Source organism: Falco rusticolus, chromosome 7 (assembly GCF_015220075.1).
Source record: "Falco rusticolus isolate bFalRus1 chromosome 7, bFalRus1.pri, whole genome shotgun sequence".
NCBI classification, from domain to species: domain Eukaryota; kingdom Metazoa; phylum Chordata; class Aves; order Falconiformes; family Falconidae; genus Falco; species Falco rusticolus.
In genome coordinates this window covers 16,242,963-16,269,010 of record NC_051193.1, presented here as the reverse complement: position 1 = coordinate 16,269,010, position 26,048 = coordinate 16,242,963, and the positions used below count along the sequence as shown (strand labels likewise).

The window sequence follows — 26,048 nt, the reverse complement described above, 5'->3', positions numbered from 1 at the left end:
AGAACAAACAGAACCTGGCGCTACAGGAACTTTACACAACACTGAAGTTGCTGAGCGCCCCCTGCGTTCCAAAGAGAGACAGCCAAAGGCAAAACCAGGACATTTTTAAGAGAGAAAAGTAAAGATTTCAAAATAATGCACTTCAAGTTCAGTCATGTAGCTTTAAAAAGACTGTTTAATCTTTAGCAAAGAACTAAACCTACTTGCTTTAGAAGGGTATTAGTATACTGAAGTTTAAATTATAAACTTTCTACACGTTGTAAGGCAAACGTCACGTATATCAAATGTAGGTTTGGGTTTTTGGGGTTTGTTTTTGTTTTGTTACTGCATTCATCTGGCTATTTACAGCTGCTGATAAACTGACATCAATATCAGCTGAATGCTCTCCTATACGGCTGAGCGCCTCGAGACCTTCCTTACCTTCATGTTACCTTCCGCTGAGCCCGTGACAAAATAGTCCTCAGAAGGATCCAGTGCAAGGGCCTTAACGGCCGATTCATGCGCTTGGAAGGTGTAAAGGATTTGCCTCTGCCTGATATCAAAGATGCAGACGTATCCCTTCCTGCCTCCAGAAATCAGCAGCTGGTGTTTAGGCGCATACTGAAGTACTGTGGCACCATGATCATGGCAAGTGAAGGCTGAAGAAGAAGGATGTCAGGATTTAATAGATTTGAAACTGTAAGTAGTTTTTGACCTTAAAATTCACTACTTCTGCAAATTGTTATCTGAATATTTTCTAACTTGACAGATACGTTCCTTCATTTGGGTAATGTCATATCAGCTGACAGCTTTCTGCTCTCATAAGAGCTACACAGATCTAATGCACAAAGCAAGCATGACAGGCAGTCTTAATTTATTTTATAATACAGGCACATACCTGAATTTCAAAAATTCACCATATTACGTTCATTTAAATTCCCAAGTTAATTTAAATTTGTAGCTATGCTATCCTTTTAAGTATTAATTACCTTATAGATATTTACTATATTCTGATTTCCTAACCTGTTTTTCACAGGAGCCCTGACTCAGTCTCTTTAAAATGAGGCTGAACTCCTGTGCAATCTGCTAGTTCTAAAATACAAATCTCAGAATGCACCTGTTGCTTTAAGTCCTGCAGTTGTTTACACATGTTAAGATAGATGAATTTGCTCTTTTAAAAGCCCAGGATATTATATTTGCGTTTATGCATATTTTTCTTTCATAAAGCAACATGCTAGAATTTTGCTTTTTTTTTTTTTTTAACATGAAAAAGAAATTATTGAACTTGGTCAAATAGACACAAACATCTTTTCAGGCACCCAGCCCTAAGCCAAGGGCAGCAGACAGAAGGAGTTGCTTCTACTATTACCTACAGCTGCCTCTTCCTCTGTGCTCCAGCAGAGTACTGGATATCTTAATTCGGTGACAGTTTAAGTGAAAGCCTGCATACCGGTAAGAGTTCAATAATGCAGCCTTAACTGCTCAGCTGTTAATATCTTTTTCAGGATGTATTCAGGTATTTCAGACTTCATTAATAGTGTTGGAAAACCAGCTTTGTGTATGGTTGACCTCCTTTCTTCATACTTTTCTATACAGAGCAGACTAACATCATGCTAGAGACTATACACCACGAGTTCTGGTGTAGGCATTGGCATGCAACATGCATTTAGAACAGTTGCCCAGTGAAAATTTTTCCCCTTGCCCCAAATGCATACACACACTGTATTTCCTTAGCCAATAAGAAGTAGAGGTTTAATTTTCACTGCAGCACTTACCGTGTATAAGACTGTTACCAGACGAAACCAAAGTGTCCCAGAGGCACACATTCCTGAGGGGGGGTGGGGAAAAAGTCATTACAGCCTGAAGTGGTTCATGGGGTGACATGAGCTAGAAAGCGTCACATTCTGCGTCAGCGCCTAGACAGCAGGACTGAACAAGGAGGTCCTTGACTCTCTGCAGTCATTGGAGAGCATGTGCAAGGAGTTAAGAGCTTTAATTCCGTGCTCTTTCATGCTTCCTAGCGGAATTATGCTTTCTACCTTTAGGATGTGAACTAATCCTAGGCTGTACCAAGAAATTACAGAAGCTGTTCTTTTCGGAGAAAAAGAATGATCTTGCCTTTGCTGAACGTATTTCTCCCCCCAGCAACAGCATCACATCAGACTAGTGACATTTGGAGTACACTTCGAAAAAACTGGTTAACTGCTGACCACTCCTCACAAAAAGTAAATTTGGGAAACAAGAAACAGAAGGAATGATGTTGAAATAAATCATCTGGCAAGTTCAAGCTGTAACAAAGCTCAGAACACTGAGCCTTAAAATGTCAGCCACATGTTAACGCACAAAAGCTAATGAGTTATGGAGGTGAATGGGTAGATTTGGTGAAATTCCTCATTGTTTCTTTAAACACACCTGTTATCATTGGACTGTCCCGATGTAGCAACTAGACTTGAAGAGGTTATAAATGCAAAGTCACTTGTGGTTTTACTGTGGCACTGCCAACTCTGTTAAAAAAACAAACCAAAAAGATGCAATCTTACCAGTTGTAGCCTGCATTAGAAGTTACTATCAGTAACTGCAGTCTTAAATGTTGACAGCCTGACAGGCAATACAGTTTGAAACCTCAGGGAATGGAGCAATGGATTACAAAGCCAGTGCAAAATAAAAAGATACTAAAATAAGAAATAAACTATAACAAATCCACAACAAACCTGAATTTCAAATTAAGCATGGTCTTTCATGTACTGCTAAGAAGCAGTGAAAAGAACTGAAGAGTTTGACTGAGTCTTGAGATGGTAAAGTCATCACTGTCAGCTCTGATTTTTAATTTAATCATGGATAATGCTGAAGTAGTATTTGTAATTACATTGCAGTTTATGGTTATCATGCAACTAGTTTTCCAAAGACGCATCATTGAAATTCTACAAAGTTGTTTTGATAAAGTATGCCAATGAAAAAGCAGCAAAATCAAAAACATTTCAGTGAAACTCTTACACTCTTGGCCTGTCTGAAGTCTCAAAGACTTAACTTTCCTCTTTACAAAGAAAAAAATAAAAATTTCTGTTTACTTACCAGATAGGGCTTAGGATTTGATGTGGTTTGGTTTACTTGCCAGATACTCAGAAATCCTTCACCATCAGCAACACCACACTGCCAGGAACAAACCGCATTCGTTAGCGTAACGTACTGGTTATGGGATGCTTACTTCGTGAGAGTAAACAGCTGACTTCAGGAAAAAACCCACCAAACCGCTGACTATCATCAACGAGCATCAGGTATAAAAAAGTAGTTGAAGCCAAGTGAGTTCAGAGCTGATTGTTTAATGATTATTTAATGATTGATTCTCTCCTACATACTTCACTCTTTTCTGGAAATGGAGGCTTTCTAAGTGTGGAAGCTTACCTTTCAAATCCTAACGTCAAATCTAAAGCTCACAGAGGCATTGTTACTCCATGACCCTACTTGATAATGCTTAGTAATGTAAGGTGTGTGATAGCGTGCCATAAGCGTGGTAAGAACGATTACGGAAGGACTACGCTGTATCAGGAACGGTAAAATGACTGAGCTTTATTTGTAAACCATAACGCATAACAATTAATACTGTATATTCTATACAGCATATTCTACACCTGTAAGTATTTTAAAAATGTTTTAAGAAATACTTATAATTATTATTTTTTTTAATGTTTCCTCCTTTTAGTCAGGTTTCACAAGTCCTGCCTGAGTGACCTCCACATGAAACAGTGGGGACTATTAGTACATCTTAAGTTCTTGGTTAAAATTGATTCCCACATGATGTTAAGATTGCAGTATCTCAAAACATAATCAAACCACTAATTTTTAAAAAAAGTTTAAATGAGATTTTATGCTGCCTGAAAATAGGTATGCTGGGAGATACTTTATATTTCAAACTAATTCTAAACTTTGCTGGTTTATAGCTATCTTACAGTCACAGCCAAACTCCTTTAATTAACTTTTTATGGCTTTTAACTATAATGAAGTTAAATAGTTTCTCAGTGAGAAGACCTGCTAAAAAACCAGAATGGGCAACATGAAATACTGAAGAGGTGGGTATTCCTCCCAATTTTCTTCTTTGTCCTCTCTGTTTTCTGCACCTCATATACCTCAGAGAGTCATTTCTGGCCAAATTGTATGGCTCTCTTCTACTCTTTCTGCTCTCCACTGCACTGGAGTATACTTACATTCAACTAATAGGCTGCATTTTATACATCTGTATCTTCTAGTCATGCATTCTGTCAAAACTTTATCTTGGCCAGAATACAAAGTATGAAGCACTTCTAGAAGAGCTGTTCCTAGATTGATACAAGTTTGCTTCTACAAAGTAAGTTAGTTCAGTGTGTTTTTTTAATAGGTTTAATTTAAAAAGGTCATCAATTGGATTCGATCAAAATCCAAATCCAAAATCAGAACAGATTTTAGAACAGGGAGAACAAGAAGTCTGAAAATGCAGCAAATGGGATATGGGATAGCAGTGTGAAGCCGACAGAAGAGAAAGGAGAGAATAAGGGTCAGAGTTTTATTACAAAGCTTCCATACGCAGCCATGATACGATACTGCTTATGCCATCGTTCTGGGACATCTCAGCGGTTGTGTGTGTCACCAGTTAAGCTGTTTGAGAGGTCACAGTGCAACCAAAGATTTCCTTATGAATGAAAGAAAAGGGAAAATCCTAACTGTTGTACTTACCTTATTGCCCTGGGAATTGAAATACATTCTTGTAACCCTGGCGTTCCCAGCCTGCCGGAAGCACACCAGTTGCTGGGGCCTTGTCCACTCAAACATGCGAACGCTACCATCTTGTGCTCCTGTAAGATCTGAGATTATAGGATAGGTGTTCATTAACGCTGCAGTATTTTATAGAAAATTATCTACTCCATACTATTAAGTGTGATTCACTTACAATACTGATGGACTGGATGTGAAGCCATCCTCTTGACGTTATTCAGATTTCTTTTAATAAGCTTCGTATAAAACAAAATTAAAATAATTTGGAAAAAAGACACAAACACACTCTTCAATGTTGTTTACACTACTACACGGTGAGTTTCCCCCAATTAAAAAAAGCCTGTTAAGCTAACATTCTTTGTACCTAGTGACGTGTAGTTGCAGTATAGTAACTAAAGCCTGTTTATGAGAGGTTTTTAAACATGAAAGTTCAAATAGTATTAACGTTACCCACTTTTATACAAAGGACTTAAGCACACGTTGGGGTACATACTTTTGATATTAGTCCCAATGTGAGTATTTAAAGTTTGGGATTGTTCCGGTTTTGATTGGCTTGCTTTGTTTTCTTTTGTCCCCATAAATTCCAGGTCCTACCTCAGAGTTCCCACAATAAAAGAGAAACCCCTGACTTTCCCATTATTGTTTATACCACGATAACTCTATGCCACGATATACAAGGAAATGCTTCGCTTGGCCACCTTTTTGGCTGGGCCTCGGTCATCGTAGGCCTTTTACATCAACACTGACCTAACAGCATGACGAGTGCACACTAGGTCTCTCTACTGACCAATACACTAAACAAGTAACAGTCTCCCGAGCTGCAGGCGACACAAGTACTTACCACACCAGCGCCAGTGCTGGTCTGGCCGCTGCCCAGCCACGGCATAGATGAAGATGGTTGTATTTGATTCACTCCAAAAGAGGGTGCAGTTGACTGAGTGAGCGTTGTGGTAGAACCACGGAAGTCAATATCATCAGAACTGTAAGAGAACAGTAGTGCTCTGCTTTAAGCAAACGTTCCTTTGCTACCAACGTGGTTTGCTTATCTCATTATCAAGAGCCTAATGGCAGCGCGTAGGGAAAGTGATTATAACAAGACTACAAATTGGTAATTCCTGCACTTACATTGTGCAAACGCTTTCCACGTGCTCCAAAGCGATCGGTATTTAACCTCAACAGGTAAGGTTTAACTGATGATCCCAACTGTGGTAGAGGGATGTTGAGAACATAAGCTCCCTTGAGAGGAATAGTGTTGGAATATTCCTGACCTGCCTGTCCATACGTGTATCTGTTCTGTGCAATGGTGTGTGGTATAGACGAGTGCTTGCTGCAGCCGATACGTTCACAGTTCTGGGCACAATAATGGAGGAGGCAGTAATCTGGGTGGTTGCATTATGCAACTAGCACCAACTACTGCAACTAGCCTCAGTGCTGCAGTGATGCAACTGCAGCGTTTTTAAGGTAGCACGTCTTTTATTAGCTTATGCACCGTGGGATTTTACTTCACTGTGCAGCACAGACATGCCCAAAATACTCAAACTCCTCAAAACTGTATTTTCTCCATGAGTAAAACAAAGACGGTAATTGTTCTTTTGCCTTTCCTCACTCTTTCGTAAAACAATCTGAAATCTACTGAAGAGGAGTGATTCACTTTTTTTTGTGTGACCCACCTCTGCTTACACAGGTATTGTACATGCAGCCTCACAGCAGAGCAATGCTCTTGAATACAACCACAAAAAACCGATCCTACCTTTTAGACTCTCGGTCATATTCTTCTCCAATCCATATAAATGACTGAGCAGCCAGCAGAGCCGAAATATCAAGTTCTTGAACATCATGCGTAGATGCCAAAACAATTTCATTGCTGTTTGCCTATGCAGCACAAATAGAAAATTTATGCTAACTATAATTAAGATGTTTTTATTACTGTAGTATTTGTACAGTTTTCTTCTTGCAGTATTTGAGGCTTACCTTATTGACTGCAAATGCCATTATCATATCTGATTCTTTGTGAATGATTTTTGCTTTCCCTCCGGGGTAGCCAAGATCTGCTTCAACCTACAAAACATGTATAAGCAATTTCAAGTAGCATGAAAATCCATTTTGTCATAGTATATTCAGACTGCAAAAATCTATACAAAATTCATGCAAGAAAAGTTCAGTGGCCTCAGCATTGTTTAGGAAGCTAAACTTTAGACTTCTCATACTCTTTGGTGTTCTAGAAGCCAAAAGTTATTATTTGAGTGTAAGAAACACAAAGTTGTGTGTGCAATGCTATTTACAAGGTGTTCACTCATCCCAATTATCAGGACATCCGAAGTTAATTCGCTGATTAAAAGCGTGCCACACAGACTACACAGAACACATAGCTTCTGTTAGTCACATTAGAGAAAGAAAAGCCAGTTCCACAGAACTTTTAAGAATGTGCTAGAGGTTTGGGAGAAGGGATACTACCTTGTTTTTGTGATCTTCTGCTACGCAGTTTTGTTTGACCTGCTCCACACGATCTTCTACAGACTACATAACATCACACAGTCACAAACACAAAACACATGCACAAACAAATATAAAAAAAGAATGAAACATTCCAAACTAGATTTTTAAAGGCCACTCTGTCAGTAAATGATGACAAATGTATTTTTAACTTTTTATAAAAGGCACAGAAACTAAGACAGGAATCTAAACAAACTCACTTAAAATGTAATGCCTCCTAGATGAACACAAAATGTATGGTAGAGTAAATAAATGGAGGAGTAATACACACACAAACTCCATACTTACAGGAATTCTTAAAGACATTAAATAGTATACTATATTTCCCGTGGTACTTATGTGTTGGTTTAAATTTTCAGTTAGAACTCCTTACAGTTGTAACTGGTACAATTCGTAAAACCCCATGTTATATATTACTATATAATATTACTTTTATATGTATATATTACTCATGCATATATACATATACACAAAGTAATAGCTTATTTAAATTTCTTTTTCAATATGACACACAAAAATATTCAAATTTATTTACTTATTACTGTTATTGCAAGTGTTCTGTTTCTATATTAGGACAATATTCAAATACATAAAGGTAAGGTGAGATATGTCTTGTTTAAAAATATTCGGTTAAGTTGGTATTTCAACAAACAATGTGAAAGTCATGTTGGTTAAAAAAAAAATCCAGATGCTGTTAAATGAAAGAAAGAAAACTGAAATGCCAACAAAAAAAAGGAAAGAAAAATTAAAAGAAATACTGAAGAGACTGAGGTACAGTTATAATTGGGTTCTTTTCAAAAAAAGTTACATCCTTTGTTTACCTCACTTTGCTTTCTTTTCTTTGTGAATATATATCTTATGAAAGTCTCCTGAAGAAGTTCTTGCTTCACAAGAAAATGCCAGAGCCTTTTTGCTGGAAGAGCCGAATAATCCTTTGATCTGGATAGCACAAGAAGGGAAAAAAAAAAAAAAAAAAAAAAGCGTCAATGTAATTAAAGCTGGACAGAAAAAAAAAGATAAAGAAAGACTGAACTTCAGGTGCATTTGAGGAAAAACCCACCAAGTTTAAGCTCTAATTGTTCAAGTATCAAGAGAAATTTTTTTTTGCATTTTTAAAATTCCACAGTATGTTAATAACTTCCAAGTACTACAGTTTAACCTGCTGACTTGCCTTTATCCCTATATTTGCACTCTAATAAAACTGTTTTTATGTTGGAATTATGCTGGCCCTTCAGAATTTTTTATGTTGGAATTATGCTGGCCCTTCAGAATTTTTCTACATTTTTCTTTCAGTATCCAAAATAATTCACAAATACTTAGCTTATATATGAGCCAACTAAAATTCATTGCCTCAGATGTAAGGACAAATATTTTTGAAAGAAACAGTGCATGTTTGTAGGGATATTTTAATAAAACAAAATTCTATAGCAGTATCAATCATGCAAATCCAAAGTCATATATAATGAGCAAACCTGAAGTTGTATTTTAGTATATTTAGAAAAGCAATCTATTTTTCAGCTGAAAACATAGTTTGCTATCTGTGTTTAAAGATACCTGCAAGCACGACATTGGTCTAAACACAGGATGATTTGCTTTACAAGGATCATACTTCAATTTTCTCTCCTCCTCCTGACATCTGCATGTATTATTTTCTTAATTATTTAATTAATTCTTAATATTCTTTTCTTTTGTTGCTGAGCTAGGGTAGGAGACAGCTGCTACTGGAAGAACAGTCAAAGAGGTTGAATATGGTCTTCCCAGCAGCAGCTATTGCCCTTAATTTGTAGTCCTCAAAGCTCAGCTCTTATTTTCCTTTCTTGCTGCAGTTTTGAAAGGTGCAGCAGAATGAGGAAAGGCTGCTGTGGGAGACAGCTGCATAAGAAGGAACAAAGGGACGTGGGAAAGTGATTTCTGTAAAGCATTGGCTAGACCCAAGATCTAGGCAACCTTCCTTTGGCTGTTTAACTTTAGATGGAAACAGCCTCTAGCGTTTCAAGGATTAAAGAACGTGGTTTTGCTAGAAAAACCCACACTTACTTGAATGGTGTGTTTTCAGGTTCAATCATTGCTTTATTGCGGAGAATAGCTGGTCCTGCACCTACGCCAAGGTCACTAGGGTAAGTATTGATGTAGTTCGGTGGTGGGCCTTCGAACTGGTCCATTCTATCTTGAAGAATCTGTTCCCAGTGTTCCAAGTTTTTTATTACAGCAATGCCCAGCGGTGATGTTACAGGCAGATCTAAAGAGAAATATTAACAAACTAAGGCTTAGAGGAAAAAAAAAGGATAAATCATTTAAATTACAGTGTGTATAAAAAGCCTGAATAATAGAACCATTAAAAAAAAAAATCTTGAAAGGACATGTACTTGTTGGCAATTGTAAGAAATACTGTATTGAATTATTTAAATTTAAAAATGAAAATGAAAAACCAAGAAAACCACTTATACAGAAAAATAAAATATGAAGCAGAATTTAACATACCAGTGAATTCCAGACCAGCAATGGGAAAGAAATTCTTAACATTGTGCAGAACTAATTTTACCATTGTCAGATGCAGAAGAGCCCAGCTGTATAAAAAGAATAGATCTAGTTGTGTTAAAACAACATTAACACTTATCTGCACAATATTTTTATCCTTCTACCAAATTCACAGATTAGAGAAACAGTGTAGATGCTTCACTGAGATTTACCAGACCCATAAAGCTACTTATATCTCAACTATGCAACATAAGGGTGCCTCTGAGGGCACCTTGCTGCAACAGATGGCATCCCCTTTCCTCTTTTACAAAACCCACACTATTGTACTCTTCCCCCAGATAAAAGAGTGTGTGTGCAGGGGCCTCTACAAGACCGAGAATTAAGTACAAGCCCCCTGAAACACCTCCTGAAATTCTCCATGAAATCACGATGAATATAGATGAGACAATTACTTGAGTTTGGCATTCATGGCAGAAGCTTCCACACTGAAAGAGTCTCACAGATGTTAAAGATACAAATCCTGTACAGTAAAGCTGTCCGAACTAATGAGAGGCCTGAAGAACACAAGAGAGCCATCGTTTTTCTCCATTATTACAAAGCTGAGATTATCCACATTATTTCATTTTATCTTGTAATATTTGCTCTTTTATGTGTTCTATTTAATCTGGCCCTCATTCAAAGACTAAAGACCATGCTTGAATCATCAGCCTAAACCATCATTCTAGAGCTGGCATTGTGGTACCTACCTCATGTTCTTAAAAATGTCTTAAAAATGCAGATGGGGATTTTTTTGGGTTTTTCCCCTCACCAAAAAAAGTGAACCACACAGCCTTGACTTCCTAATCTGGTTTGTGTTTTTTTTTGGTTTTTTTTGGGATTTTTTCCCTCTGGCAAGTCAATGGGGAACTGTTACTGTGATGAGAATTTGTCACTTCCATAATCCCACTACCACAAATACTTGCATCCACAGTTCTAAAATTATTTTATTTAATCTGGACAGTGCAGAGGATCTGTATTTTCTTTAATTTGGAAGCAAAGGTAAGCACATAACAAAGTATTCTAAAATAGTGGAAATTTCTGCTAACCTGTAAGAATTGGCATCTTTGTGTTCCTGGATCTGTATATCAGAGAGGAAAGCATCATCTTCTTCCTCATCACTGTGAATGCTTTCATCAGAATCATATATAACACCGCTGTCTGATAAAGGAAGAAATGGCTGCAACGCAAAATAAAAGCCTGCTATAAAAGCAATTTTCTGATATTTTAATATTCAACTCTTACTTTAGTTATCACTGTCACAGAGCTTAAATGACAACAACTTAACCTATAAATAAGTTTCCCTAAAACATAAAAAAGTAGAAAGGGAAAAAGCGTTAATCCCTATTATGGGCAAGAGACATGTTTTGTAAGTAATAGGCTTGTAGGCTCTTCATCTTTTATTACAAGGGTAATATTCTGCAGCTTACTACAAAAAGCCTCCAAATTTTCACGTTATTTTTGTCGTCCTTTAAAAGTTAACAGAGAAGAAATATGCTTTTAGGAACTTTTATGAGAATCTTCCATTTTCAATTACCTTTGCCATAAAATAGTCCCACATGCTGAGTTCTGGGGGGATAAACTTTTCTTTGTAAGAGGGTCTCTCTGCCGGTACAGGTGGTGGTACGGTGCTATCCTTTACTGGTCTTCCTGGCACTAGCATCCTCATGTTAAACCGACGGCGATGTTTATCCATTTCTTCTGATGGAAGAGGTGGTGCTAAATTCAAGTAATTTCAAAAGCTGATACTAATATTGCATCTTTAGAAGCGGTGGCTGCATTTTATGATTGAAGCAACTAAAACTGTTGTTACTGGTACTAATTTCTACTGGTTCAGAAATCAAAGCCAGCCTAAATAAAGTAAGTGTAATCATACAAAAGTTCACATGATAAATTCAGTAACGATGGCATTTATACATTGGATAAATCATGAGAAATACATTTTATTGTCTGGATTAAAAGCTACATCCCCTAAGAACTTAAGTAAAAAGCTTTTAGCTGAAAAATGTCTCTAGAAAAAAATTAAGAAATTTTGTTGAGAAATAAAAATAATAGATACAATTTCACTAACTGTAAACTGCACAAGTAGCAGTAGTTACTTAAAATATAAACCAAGGACCTCTCTAGTGAAGAAAATTTGAAATTAGACAACTGAAGTCTATTTTAAAAGTGTTACAATTTAAAATGTCTTAATAGTTATCATCAAAATATTAATGGGGAATTTGTTTTTCAAAGTGTTATTGGCAAAGCAACACTGAAGATCACACTTACTTTATTACAATGGAACTAGGTATTTAAAAACTTTTTTTTTAAAAAAAGCCACTACTAACATTCATCTACACTGCAAGTTTTTACAAACCTTCATTACCATCCTCTGAAACATCAGAAGCTGTAGCAGCTTGCAGGTTAAAGGAAAACAGAATACATCTCAAATGAAGACATGACTTTATATAAAATTATTCATATTAACATCTTGTGAAAATAACTGCCCTAAATGAGTTTAAGTTATTCCATGAATGACAAATATCTGTTGTGCATACTTATTCGGTGCATTGCCTCATTACTGTTTTGTTTTATATTCCTGGTATAGAACATCTGATTTTTGCATGTATTTCAAGCCTATCATTGTTTCCAAAGTCTGTGTGGCAGGATTTTCAGTATTGTTGCAGTGTTAAGTCTATGACAAATGGTTGTCGTTGCCTTTGCCTCCAGAGGCTGAATTCAATCTTCACTTGTGCTTTTCCTCATGCAGTATATTAAGACATGCTCATCTGTCTTTGCAAAATTCCTGGGTTTAGTTGGAGCTTACATATGCATGAACCATTCTTCTGACAGAGAAGGTTGATATGTCTGCTCTGTGGTCTTATGCAAGGTGAAATCGTGTCTTGCAATAAAAATTGGTTTCAGAAATACTGTTTCACCATTACTGCAGTCGTTAAACAGTAACGGTGACCTCTCACATGCAGAAACCCATAGGTATTAACACTGATTTATATAATCTATTTTTTCACTAAAAACTATGACTTAAAGTTCTGAAAAGTGTTATAAGTAAGCATCTAAAGGTAATATTAGCAATATAACTGTACAGTTTTCATGGCAAATTAAAAATGTGCAGTTGTCCTTTGTAATGGCACCCAGCAAGACTAATATTTTTTCTGCTTTTTAATTAACGTAAGTTTTCTTGCTAGTAGATATTTAAATTCTGCTTGCTTGGGTTTTGTCTATAAAAGGAAGGAAATCCCTTCTGCTACATTGCTAAAAGGTATAAAAGGCAAATCAATTAGTATGACCTTTAGAGAACAAAGTACCTGGAATATTTTCTGACTGTCTTCTAGGTTTTACAAGAAGTTTCACTCCTCCACCAAAAACTGCAGCCCACATTCGACTGTTCAAAGGGTGGGCTGCTAGTCGAAATAATTCATTACATGAATTTGTTGCAAGGGCATGTATAAGGAGACTCAGGTAGACAGCTACAACAGCTTCGCAAAGCAGGATGTTTAACTTGGGTTGATCTTCATCCTGAGCTGAACTTAAGAGATTTATAAGTGAACTCACACCTGCAAAGAGGAAAGAGGAAAAGTTCTGTGTTGAATGAGTAGGAGTACAAATGGAGGAAAAAAAAAAATAAAAAAAAGGAAATGTTTCACCTCTATGCTTTATGTTAAACATATACTACTAATAGCCACGTGACTTTTATTCAGGTGAAGTATGCTATTAGTATTTTTCCTAAAATCATAGAGATCAAAATTAAAAAGCACCTTCTTGGGCGTGGGACTTCTGCATTGTAACTCTCTGCAAATACTATGGGTGGTTCAGTTTGCCTGTGAAATTCCTGCATTGTTTCCACAGCCGACCTCAAAATACTAATTTATGCTCATAGATTGGGAGCAGTTGTTTTGGTGGCTGCACCAAGCACAGATGTCAGAGTACTGCAGAAACAGCCAACGGAAATAGCTTTGCTAGGTGGTGAGGCAGATTGGAGGAAAACATTTTAGAATGACAAATTATCAGCTTATTGAGTTTATCCTAAAGGTCACAGTCTCTTCTTCCAGCAAGATATTTGCCATATAGGAAGTTTATTGTTTTGATACATAAAAAAGTTAAAGGCTATTATTAATTTGAGAATTAAATCAGAAACACTTATCCATCACTGATCATCCATCATATTACAGGACAGTGAAATAATTTTGAGATGTGGTGCTAAAAGTAACCTTATTTTTGTCTCACCAGGCCACTGAGCAGGAGATGAGTTTGGAGTTGCATGCTCCTCAATACTTTCTGTCCTCAGTCTGCGTCGATCACTCAAAAGCAGTCCTTGATAAACCATCCCTGTAAACTGATTTGCTTCTGTTTGACTGCTAAATACAAATTAATATTTTTTTCTGATGAGAATCTATTTTAGAATATTTTTGTAATAAAGTATTAGTATATACACATGCTTCTCATTTTAATCAGAAAACACAACATTTAAACTTCTATAGGACTAAGTCAAGAACTTTATAATTTCACAGTATACAAAATGCATCTTCTTATTAAAACTCAAACTGTTTCCATGTGGCACTACCAATCTGAATATTATATGCATAGCTCCAGATTGAAAAAGGCTTTTTCAAAATTTTTGATAATGTATTTGTTCTGAAGAAATTTTTTTAAAATGTTTTTACAGCATTCTCTTCCAGGTACGGTTTGGGATATAAACTAACTGCAACCTGACTTCAGTTAGCTCAAATATTTCCCCTGCACCCCTATTTGGCAATGAATATGCTGTGGAAAATAGCATTCAAATATTTTTCAGACGCATCCCAAGTGAGAATGATACCAGATTTTCTTATTATTTACTGGAAAATATCTGAACCATTGGTGTTGTTTTATCGGTGTAGAACTGCTCTGGCATATCAAAGCTAGCAACAAGCATGAAGAATTTCCACCGTGGATATGCAAAGCATACTCAAATGTAGGACTGCAAGAAAACTTCTGTTTTTACCTGTAGCTGTGGCTGTCACATAGTGCTTGATAAATGGATGCAGAAAGTGAAGCTGCTAAAGAATGAAGTGTGTACACCTAAAATAGAAAGAGCCAATAAGCCATATATAAGTTATATCTAAAAGGTGAGTAAACTGCAACTCTTTCTAAACAGCGCTGGCAATGTGCTGTTCAGGAATGTAGTTTTAATCCAAGTTCAGCAAATAGTAACTGAATGTTACTTGAAGTTTACATACAGTACTTGGAAAATCACAACTGCTTGTTCAAGATCATTTGATTGCAGCCAAATCCTTCTAATATTAGGTCAAAATAATTAACTTTAATACAGAACTGCTGAAATGGATGCGTATACTGAAGGAATAATTAATATTTTATTATATTTTATATTAATTTTAATATATTGTATGTTACACTGAAGGAATGATTAATATAATAATGAAAAGCTCCTGGAAGCTGTATTATATAACATTGCAGTTCAGCGTAGTAGTAGTTGCTCAGTATGCATAAAATACAGAAGTTTCTGTAAACGTTGTATCATGTGTTATCTGTAATCTCTTTGCTACCTCAGTTACTTATAGATTTCCAAAAGTCTCCAGCAGTAACAAGAATAATACTATTATTGCCTCACAATGCAATGGGAACACTCCAGTTCTTAAACAGAAGGAATACAAGGATTTCTTGGAATGTCTGATGAAATCCACAGTGTAGAAAAAATGGTACTGACAAACTGTTAAACATGTAAACATTTTTTGTCCCACCCTGTGTTCATTTTCATCATTTCCTACCATCTTCCATTTAATCAAATGCTAGGCCTTAGATTAAAACGATGAATTATCTAAGTAGTTGCTTTTGAGTTAGCAGGTGTCAGCTCTTCTGAATTCTCTTTTAAAAGAAAATGCATGTGAAGTATGAGTCCTTAAAGAAAGACGCTTGCTGTAGCATAATGCAGGATGGAAAAGGAGAGAAAATGAGATGTAAATTAGCTTTTAGAAACTTAACTGCCTTGCAGTGAGAAAACCCATTTAGTTTCTTAATTTTTCCCTACTTTTATTTAGTCAATAGAAATTTAAATTAATATTTTGAATACGAATACTGACTTAAATGTACAAAGTAACAGTTTAGCTTCTTATTAATTAACTGGGTCATAGTCTCAGTCTCCTTGGCTTTCTTCCCCCTCTATTTGCTGAATCTGAATAAAGTTTATTCACCCTCAAGTATGGAATCAGGTAAAGTGAGTCACCACAGTTCCTTAAAAACCAGTACACTTGAGGAAATTCGCACTAGAGTGAGGTTTATAATATCTATATTAAAGGAAGGTTATAATGTCACTTACAGTGTCCCATCTCTGCTTTCATTAATCTCCCTACAGGATTTGACCAGAATGATAATGTAATAATTACCTGACTTATATGATCGTGTTGTTTTAAGAGGCAAGGGTTATTTACATTTGAAATAGTTTCCTGAGAATGACCAGAATTTGGATGAAAGGGAACTATAACTGGATTAAAAAGAAAGCAAGCAGTTATCTAGAATTTTCAGTCTTGTGAAAGGTTAAGTGTTGAAAAGTTAACTCAAATACGTTTCGTTTTTCACATGCTCACTCCCCATGTTATAAAAAAGTCATTTTATATTTCCTGAAAGCTTTTCATTACCTTGACATCTTCAACATTAGGATGGGGCGGTGATTTCATCTGCACAATAGTGTAAAGAATATCATGGATGTGGTTGTTCAAATACAGCACAGGATTGGCTATCACCGTTTTTGTGGATGCTATGCTTGCAGAAAGCAATGGTAGTGTTGTGGGTAATGGTAGTGGAGACTGAAGTTGTTTTACAGTAGTTTCCTGTTTAAAAGAAAAGATTGTTTTTAAAATTATTGCTTTGAGAAAAAAAAAAAGTTTAAAACCTGATGATTTTAAATCTTCAATTTTTTTCCAAGGTTATTTGTCATTTTTCACTCCTGTCTACTCAGTAGAGACAAGATTTTACTGTGACTGATCTCTAAAGTTAAGTTCTTATTTACTATAATAACATGGATCAGACTGGATAGCCAAGTTTTCTAGAACATTTTTTGATTTAGTGCAGGAAGATATCTTTATGTAGTTCATTACAAAGTGTTGGGATTGCCTATTAAGAAACACTAACTAGAAATGCACTTGCTGTAGCATAAATTGACATAGTACTCCCTGGTCTGAGTTAAATAATAAAAGTAAATTTGCACTATTCGGAGTTTCTCAAGTGGAAACAGAAATTTTTTTTTTATTCTTAAAAGTGTGTGCTTAGCCTAGTACCACCAAACCAGTGTCTACTGCTCCTGTTTGAAATGCGAGAAATCTAGGACTAGAGCAAGTTAAATGGCTTGCCCAGTATCAGATTACCTGCTGTAGTTCAGATTAGTCATTAACATACAAAAAGAGTAGTTTTCAGCAAATGAAACAAATGTAGAAAATGCCACCATATAGTATAAGGGAGCACTACCCTGTCTGACTTGGTATTATTTGTTGAGCCTTGCAGCTAAGATCCCATTCCTTGTAGCTCCCTTGCATGATTTGCAGAGGTGTAGGGAATGAGATTTTTGTCATATTTCAGCAACTGTGAGATTAATTTATCATATGGGTACCCAAATATTGCGATCAAAATTATAATTTCATTGGAATACACGTATAATGCTGCAGGTACAAAATAAACAGCAACATTCCTATTCCATTATTATAGGTCGCCTAATCCTCAATGTCACATCAGATTCTTAAGAACCAAATAATCAGGATGTGGAAAAGCAGCACACTTAAATACCAAGTTCCTTCTCCAAGAACAATAAAACAATCTTGACCATTAGACTTGCAGAACACAAGCAGCATCTGTCTAGGCACAAACTTAAGCATTTGACAAATCTGACAGTCCAGAACTGTTCACACCTGTGAACAGAAATTAGCTGAATTTTTTACCTGCTGTGACTCTTGCAGCAAGAACTTCAGCTCCATTCTTACTGATGCTAAACCACCACCTTGTGCCCCATGAAGACTACAGTAACTTAGAAAAACCCTTAGAAGAGCTTGGTTCTTCTGCAGCCACCATTTTCGTCTTTCAGCATGTTCTCGTTTTGCTTGTAACCTACGTCTTTCTATCTGGTGCCGTTCATATGAACCAATGTCTGGCTTATCCATAATTTCATCATGATCGAGTAGATCCCCATTTACTTTGGTGTATGTTTTACAATAGTCTTTGCCCCCTGCGTCGTGGTTGCATATTTCATGCATAGCAGCAATCTCTTTTTCAAGCCAGTTGTACAGCTGAAATCTGAGCTTTCCTCCATCTACTTCATAACCTGTAGCCAAAGTCCTCAGTTCAGTCATAAGGATCTTCAAACAGGCTCTGAACTTCAGTTGTTCAGCAATAACATCAACCTCAGTGTCTCCTGCATCAGAAACGTCCCCAAGTGGTGTTTGTGGGATGTTGGTGTCCGAGGTTCTCTCATCATCTTCTCCATTCTTAGAATCAGATTTTGAGTTTTTCATCATTATACCAACATCCTTGTCCTCTTCGTCTGACCCACTTTTGTCTTCACCCCAATCAAGAGTAAGAGGCTCATCGTCAAATTTTACCGCTGGTTGACTCCAGTCGAATTGTGCTGAAGATTCAACAGTGTTCTCAAAAGCAAAGGAAGTTGAAGTTGGCTTTGACCAGTCTATATCGCCACTTCCAGCACCATCCCTTAGGGCTTTGGAATCTGAAACGCCAGCCTGTATTGGAGGACTAGATGAATCTTTCTCTGCAGCCACAGTAGACTTTTTTCTTATTTTTGGAATTTTGGAAAGGACTTCAAGAGCGAGTACAGGGCAGCCCACTTTAAAATGAGCATTTGCAGTAGTGAAGAATAATTTTCTTTCTATAAGATTAATTTTGTCAACAAAGCTTTTCTCAGTTTTTAGACCTAAGGTGGCCAAAGTCCCTTCTGGTGAGCTGAAGTATCTTCGGATGAGCAAAGGGTGAGTCCGAAGATAATTGTAAAAACTGAATACCACAGGATTGCATGACTTGACGATAACTAAGGAATTAAACAGATAACATCTATTGAAAATGGCTTTCAAATGCTATTATTCTGTTTTGCAGTATTTCCTGCGGTACAGAGTTTTGTCAGAACACAAAAACAGAGACAGTTTTGTGTCTAGTTGCCAAAACAAAATGAAAGACTTATTTATTCCCCACCAAAAAACCCCTAAAGGTATGAGCTGGATGAGTAGAAAGATGCTAAGTTGTCTCATTTGCCTCACTATTTAATCCACTCAGCTAGACCTAAAATAAAGCTGGCATGATCATCCGGGTAGAGATTTCCCCAAGGGAGAGAATATGCCACAGAAACCTATACAGCCACCTGTCACTTAACATTAATCTCAGAAGAGACAGGATAGGAAATCCCGCTAGAACACTGCTAATTCCTAGAAGCAAGAACAAGAATTTAAGTCCGTTGGAATAAAGACTGGTCAGCATACAGTGGCAGAGAGGTATTGTAGGAAAGTACCAAACAAAGGTGGCCCTCCTGAGCTTGTCTGACATCAGAACTAAGTTTGGTACTTAGTTTGGGGGTTGGACATGAGTCCTCGGAAGAAACTGAAAAAGATTTTTTCCCTTATTTTATTAAGAAGCAGAAATTGAGTGGGCCAGTAGATAAGCCAATTAATGATTTCAGCATAATAGCATCTCAGTAGAAAGGACTGCATACATACAAAGAAAGTATTTCTCCTTCTCTACTTTATCTTAAAAAGTTTGTCCCATCAGACTAGTGGTTTCCTCTTACCTGGGTTTTCATCATCATCTTTAGGTGTTTGTTCCAGTAACGTGTCCAGTGCTCTAGTGTAATCTTTCATTATCCAGTATGCAATGCTTCTCAGAAATGGATCGGAATGCAATTTAGTACAGCTGAATCCAGCTCCATCCTTACGGCAGCCCAAAATCTTTTCATAAAGAATGGAGGTATATGTGACAGAGGTTTCAAACTCTGATTCATATAAACGAGCAATAACCATAGCCAACTGGATGTCTTCCATTTTCTCAAGGCACACCTACAGTAAGAAGTGGGGAAAAAGTTGCTTTATGAGGGAAAGGTAGTTCTTGAAAATAACAGTGAAGTTAATAGCAACATGTGTTTACAGAACAGATGATTTTTTTCCTCAGTGTATCTGTTCTTTAAACTATATATTCATCTTTGGGTCAAAAACATGGTAAGTGAGATACACCCAAGTCACATACTTTCTTCCGTGTTTGGAAAGAGGTGTACTTTCTTCTATTTCAGGAATTATGGTATGCATAGCAGTACATCAACATGTAAAAAATTAATACGGCAGAAGTAAAGGTCATTATTTTTATTCTACCTAGTAGAATGAACATAACTTCCAGCTTTAATGCTAATATATCACTGGTAAGATCTTCTTCACACTATCTCATCTACCAGAATTTTATCTCTCAGGATAATTCTTTACCTTCTCAGGTAAAGACAAACATACTGTATATAAATAGGGAGGATAAAGGTTCTCTAATTCTCATTCTCTCCTGAGAGGTACTGCTTAGGTTATGATCCGGCTAACAGCTCTCACCTCCCTTGTGGCAGGCAACATCACAGCTCCACCAAAAAGGGATGCTCGAGCTGCTTCGGAAGAGAACTCTGCCTCCTTTTTTCACTCAATGTTGTAACAATAGGTCATGCAGAATAGCCAGAGGCTGAACAGAGCGCTACAACTTAACTGCGCTGATCACACAAAGTTTTGCTGGAAGGGTCATGACTGGTATTCCTAAGAGTGCTTCCACTGAGGACTGATGTACCTGAACAATTATTCTGACTTTCAGATCAGCTTCCAAGCTGCTTTTCACAGTAGTGTGGGGGTAAATGGTATGCCTGCAGGGCACAAGGGGGTCATGTGTGGACATACTGTACAATTTTTGCTGCCGCAATTTGTGAAAACATCAGCAGAGAAAGGCTTGTAAGGATGCAGTTACATAGGTCAAATTAGAAACTGAAACTTAGTTTCTCAAAAGTGGATACCTCTATTGCATCTTTCAGTGAACCTGCTAGCAAGAAAAATGCAGCTGATTGTTCAAAGCGTTGTTTTCCCAACAAAGCAAAAGCATTTTTTAAGGCAGCTTTGCGCCATCTATCTTCACTGAAGTTGTGGCTGAAAAAGGCAGTCATCTTTTCATCATGCTGGGACCTGTGTAAAGAAATGCAATGCATACAACTACTTATTACAGAACCTTATCATACAATCCCTTGAACATCACTTTAAATTAAACCTTAATCTTGAACAAGTTCTGCTTTGCATTCCTGGTTCAATTAAGATTTAATCAACCTTATGGTTAGCAGAACTCACCTAAACAGACCCCACACCACTGCTTTTTTCTTCATAGCAAGGTAAAAAAGTGCAGCATCTAAGGCATCATTGTTCCTCTGGAATGAAGCTTTTGCAACCTGTAGTAAGCAAACCCTACAATTATTAACTAAAAGCAGCTATGTTTTCAGTAAACAACATCCTCTGTCAGGGAGGATTGTCGAGGTGATTGTATTATTTCTACAAAACAACAGTTACTTCTGTCAGAATGTTTTATTCATATGTAATAGCTCTTGTTATATTGTAAATGTTCTTAAGAGTCAGAAAAACAGCACAACTGCAGATACTAACCCCTCTCAACCACAGTGGGACATTACAAATAAAAATGTTTTCTTTAAAAGCGTTATAGCAACTGATACTATTAGGTGAAATTCCTCTTGCAACCCATTATTTACATATACTTAAGCTAATTTAAGTTTTTCTTTAATGAAGACCGTTTGTTTTTTGTATAGGACTCAAATGTAATTGCATTTGATTTGGAGTACTAGGATAATTAAGTTCTGGTGCTCCTGGATTCTCTGAGTATCCTGTAACTTTTTAAAATGTATTCTTACAACAGATGACTTGGAATTCAGTAAACTATTAAGTACTTCTGTTCCAAAGACATTTCAAAGATTGCATTATTTGTTGTAATTCAAAGCAAAAGCTAGTAATTATTCAAATCCATCAAACTTCAAGTTACAAGGAAGCTGAAATTCTTAAAGCAAGGATTTAAATCTCATTGGTAGCTATGGGAAACAGTGTTAGATATTACCTCAAAAATATATTGTATTTTATCCCTTATTAGATCTCCCATAAGAAAACTCTGCATGCTAATGAGATTTGGTATAATTTTTGTTTTACATAATATAGGTGCATATTTCTATAAAACAGTAATTTTGCGACTCTTCAGAAGAGTAAAAGCTGCACTTATGTGCAGTTCAGTTCTTTTATGTTCTATAGTACTCCATTAAAAAAATATAAAATTTGCAAAACCACCCTTTGTGTAGTTTTTATTGACTAATATTTTTAGATATATTTATTTATTAAATAAAACCCACTACTGAATTGAAAGCATAATTCCCGTTTTAATCTACAAATACAGATTGTCTCACATACCTGAAAACAAGTTTCTTCTTAAAAACAGGGTACTTGGTATGATCTTTAACATACCATAAAGGGGGCAGAGAAGTTAGGTATTTCAGAAATGGCTTTTCCCTAGTTCAACTGTAATATATCTTACTGTTAAATATAAAAATATTGTAAGCCAGGACTGCCAACATCAATTGGCATGGAAAAAAACCTAGTTACACAGTCCCCTGGTGGGGCTGGAGTACAAAGGAATCTGCTATATACAAGGCACCATGCGTATCTGTTGAGGCATACCTAACAGCATGTAACTGTAATTTGTAAGCAGTAAGAAGTACCTTCTCAATGCATCTTCGGAGTGTGTTGATATTCCTGACCCACCACCCAATACCCATAGCTCTCAGTTCAGACCACTGTGGGTCTCCCTTCTGGATAGCAGGAATCATATTGATCAGCTCCTCCTCAGCCTCAGAATGAAAAGCCCATGCAAAATGGCAAGTAGATAAGCCTAAAAAATAACATAGGATAATAAAATTCACACGATTAATACTTGTTAATAAGAAAATGGAATATGCGAGAGGTGCAAAGTGGGATCTTCCCACCCAAGAGTTAGGGAGATCTGCGAGAGGCTGTTTCCCTCAACAGGAAGCAGAGCTCCTAAAGGAACAGCTGAAATAACTTTTTGCTTGCTAGGAATGTCCTCTCCTCAGTTTCTCCCATCGTTTTCCACTACCCCATTCATATATGTACTGGAGTTATGTGGTGAAAGACTGAAGGAAAAATACTCTGTTATCACAGCAGCAGACCCATTCTGGGCCAGAAACCTTTCTGTCTGTGGTTTAGGTGGTATCTGTTTTTCTTTCCTGTATTTCACAACAACATCTACTCAGATTAAGCAAGGGAAAAAAACCTGTTGTGATGAAAATAATAACATAATCTTTAAGGTAAGATAAAGCCATGGTCATGTAAAGCAGTATGTTCACTCCTCTGGCAGAAACAAAGAAATATATGCACAATCTTTATGTTACCTGGCTGAAGAACTTATCCATGCCTCAAACTGAATGGGCAGAATCTACCTTCTGTGCTAAAGCTATACTTTTTCTGCTATACTTTTGTTTAGCCTATACTAAACCTTTACAAGATAAGGGCCTTTATGGAACAGATATAATCTAAAATTAACATGCAGATATTAGAAATATCATAGTATTATAAATCAAACATAACCAGATCCCATCAGCTCAAGTGGGTTGACCAAATGAAAGCAATGCTTTGCTCTAAGAATTACCTTGGTGAAGCAGTTGAACTCGGTATAGAGGTGGGAGTGATGTTAGAAGGCAGGTGTGCAAGCGCATGGCCAACAAATACCGTAAGCCACATTCATCTAAGGTATCTCTTCCTGTGAAATATAAAATACTGACCTTTGAACATGCAGATGACTACAAAAAGCATATATACAACTTGCCACGTGCAGTGTGAGGAACGTATGTTTTTTAACATGCTGAGAACCTGAACTACCAGTTATTATGTATGAAATATAAGTAGAGATTTATACTTAAGCGTTTTTCTTTCTTACTTTATCTAATCTGAATGACTGGTGCTAGCTTTCAGCTTTGGTATCCCAGAATACCCAAGGACTAAGTTTACATTTGCTGAGAAGAACAAGAATGTTAATTCAATAATATATCTGTTACTAACCTGAGTAATTCTTATCTCTGTTCTCATCTAGTTCAGTGCTTGTCGTGGCCACGGTGTCTGCCAAAGCAACAAGGAACATCTGCTCCAGTCGAGTGAGGCCTGGCAGACTTGAGTGCATCAGGTGGCTTGAAAGGACACTAGCATGTTCTCTGCCAAAGTAAGTCGGACCATACTGTGACAGGTTAATAACTTTCGATTTACTCTCCCTCTTTTCAGGCTCAAAATCAATGAAGTCTTCAGTTGTAACAGGCTGAATCTGGAACAGATCCGAGTACTGATCCTCTGTTTTCCTCTTAGCCTGATCTTCAGAGCCCTGAGGTATTTTAGAAGTTTCTTCAGAAACGTAAGTGGCATCTTGATCTGCAGCAAGCAGCGCATACAGTGGCAGTGGGGGAATTGAGTCTATCTCTGTGTAGTCTCGAGTACCATCTTTTCCAGCTGTGATGGTATCCTTTGCAGTACTACCGCTTACACTAATGGTACGAGAAAGGTGGCGTTTAGGACCAGTTCCTTCTCCAGCTTCTGTGTCTTTAACTATTGCAACTTCTCCTGCAATACATTTAACTAAATGTGATAGAATGGCTTTGGCTCGACGAACTTTACCCAGATCCATAAGTTCTAATAACTGGGTTGGATGATACTGGGGTAGAGTAGGTGAAAGAACATGAGCAGCTTCAAAAAGGCCACCGTCCTGGATTACAGTTGGAGTGCCAAAAACATCATCCACAATACCCGCCCCATCAATGACACTGGTCTTCTTTGCTATCAAGCTTGTTTTGAGTGGGTCTTGTGTTGTTGAGTCTTCAGTAGTAAAAACATCGCTTTCTCCGTCACCAAACTTGACAGCATGTTTCCATTGGGCATAAACATGCATTTCACAGTCCATTCCCACCACCAGTATGCCATCTCTCACCCAGGACAGAGAAACAGGCAGTGAAGGAGTACCATCTACAGATGATACCAAGTCAATTGATCTAAGCAACACCCACTTTGACTTTATACCTTGTTTTATGCTTCCACCTAGTGGTAAAGTAATGACAGCTACTCCCTCTTTGCTGCTAGTTTGATCCGTTACAATTCCCGAAAGTCTTCCATACATGAAGATGTTGGCACCAACTCCAACTGTCAATATATGTGAACCGTCTTCTTTTGATACCCAGTCCAAGTGCACCAGATGCTTGATACTGGGCACCAGGTATTTGTCTTTATTCAAAAAAGCATCTGATTTACTGTAAACAAATAAATTACTATCTACACTGACCCGCGAATCAAGTACGCTTCCAACCTTAACTAAATCATCCAGATGAATCGTCTGTTCCAAAACCCATTCTGATCCTCCTGTAGACTCACATTCCAGTATACAAACATGCATGGAAAATTCTTTGGAAACAAAACCATTGTGCTGTATGGGTTGTTTGTACGCTACTGCAAGACGTCCTGTGTAAGAACAGCTAACGGCAACTGGCCTTCCTACTATGCTCACTGTACTGCTGTTGTCTTCTCCTTCATCATTCATTAAGGGCCATTTTCTCCAATGGTATGTTTCCCTTTCTTCATTTTTGCTGTTTAGATCTGTCTCTACAGTACATCTCCAGAACCGCACTCTGCTGTCTGAACATGATGTCACTATCAAATAAGGTGCAAGGCAGACTGGGTATATCGATGAAGAACTCAGGTGACCTGAAGTTAGAAAAAACATTTCCTTTTAGTAATATAAAGTAGAATGCCTATATGAATAAGGCAGACATAACACCGTCTAACTACTGATAGAGAACTTTACCCAACTCCAAATTAGAAAAATAAATCCAGGTTGTAAAGGCAAATGTATTAAGGCTGGTAACAGTCTTGCGGCTTGAACATTACTATTCATCTGCATTTCTGGTCACTATTCAAAGAAAATAAGCCGAAACTGAACTAATTCCAAGAAGGGGTGTTCGAAAGTCTTAATCAGATGAGATTAAAGAAGTTAAGATTAGGTTCATCTAGCCTACCAAAATGAAACCTAAGGCGGAGTGGGGAAGACAGGAGAGACATAGAAAAACAGAGAAACAGGAAGTGTAAGTACATCAGGTAAAAAAACCCCAAACAAACACCCAGCACGTTAATGCTGGCAGAAGAACAAGTGAGTATAAATTGTTCGTTAATAAATTCAGACTAGAAGTTAGGTTTCCAACTATTGGGGCTTTTAGA

The 26,048-nt window shown here is 37.0% G+C and overlaps 1 protein-coding gene across 11 annotated transcripts in view; it reads right to left on the bottom strand.

Annotated features, from left to right (window-relative positions):
* DMXL2 (Dmx like 2) overlaps positions 1-26,048 on the bottom strand; it is a 55,147-nt gene that overhangs the window by 2,191 nt on the left and 26,908 nt on the right. The window contains exons 18-44 of one of the 11 annotated variants that reach the window (XM_037393649.1): positions 23,859-25,538; positions 23,449-23,559; positions 22,502-22,671; positions 21,078-21,175; positions 20,753-20,918; positions 19,511-19,775; positions 17,661-18,760; positions 16,368-16,559; positions 14,717-14,793; positions 13,960-14,090; positions 13,041-13,289; positions 12,092-12,130; positions 11,270-11,451; positions 10,782-10,912; positions 9,700-9,785; positions 9,256-9,457; positions 8,040-8,157; positions 7,180-7,242; positions 6,697-6,783; positions 6,476-6,597; positions 5,567-5,705; positions 4,901-4,961; positions 4,687-4,814; positions 3,052-3,129; positions 2,392-2,483; positions 1,755-1,807; positions 421-638 (exon numbers count right to left, since the gene is read on the bottom strand). In XM_037393649.1, the coding sequence (XP_037249546.1) occupies positions 421-638; positions 1,755-1,807; positions 2,392-2,483; positions 3,052-3,129; positions 4,687-4,814; positions 4,901-4,961; positions 5,567-5,705; positions 6,476-6,597; positions 6,697-6,783; positions 7,180-7,242; positions 8,040-8,157; positions 9,256-9,457; positions 9,700-9,785; positions 10,782-10,912; positions 11,270-11,451; positions 12,092-12,130; positions 13,041-13,289; positions 13,960-14,090; positions 14,717-14,793; positions 16,368-16,559; positions 17,661-18,760; positions 19,511-19,775; positions 20,753-20,918; positions 21,078-21,175; positions 22,502-22,671; positions 23,449-23,559; positions 23,859-25,538 (6,038 nt within the window). The remainder of the gene's footprint in view (positions 1-420; positions 639-1,754; positions 1,808-2,391; positions 2,484-3,051; positions 3,130-4,686; positions 4,815-4,900; positions 4,962-5,566; positions 5,706-6,475; positions 6,598-6,696; positions 6,784-7,179; positions 7,243-8,039; positions 8,158-9,255; positions 9,458-9,699; positions 9,786-10,781; positions 10,913-11,269; positions 11,452-12,091; positions 12,131-13,040; positions 13,290-13,959; positions 14,091-14,716; positions 14,794-16,367; positions 16,560-17,660; positions 18,761-19,510; positions 19,776-20,752; positions 20,919-21,077; positions 21,176-22,501; positions 22,672-23,448; positions 23,560-23,858; positions 25,539-26,048) is intronic. The other 10 variants (XM_037393651.1, XM_037393652.1, XM_037393650.1 and 7 more) reach the window with 10 other exon arrangements.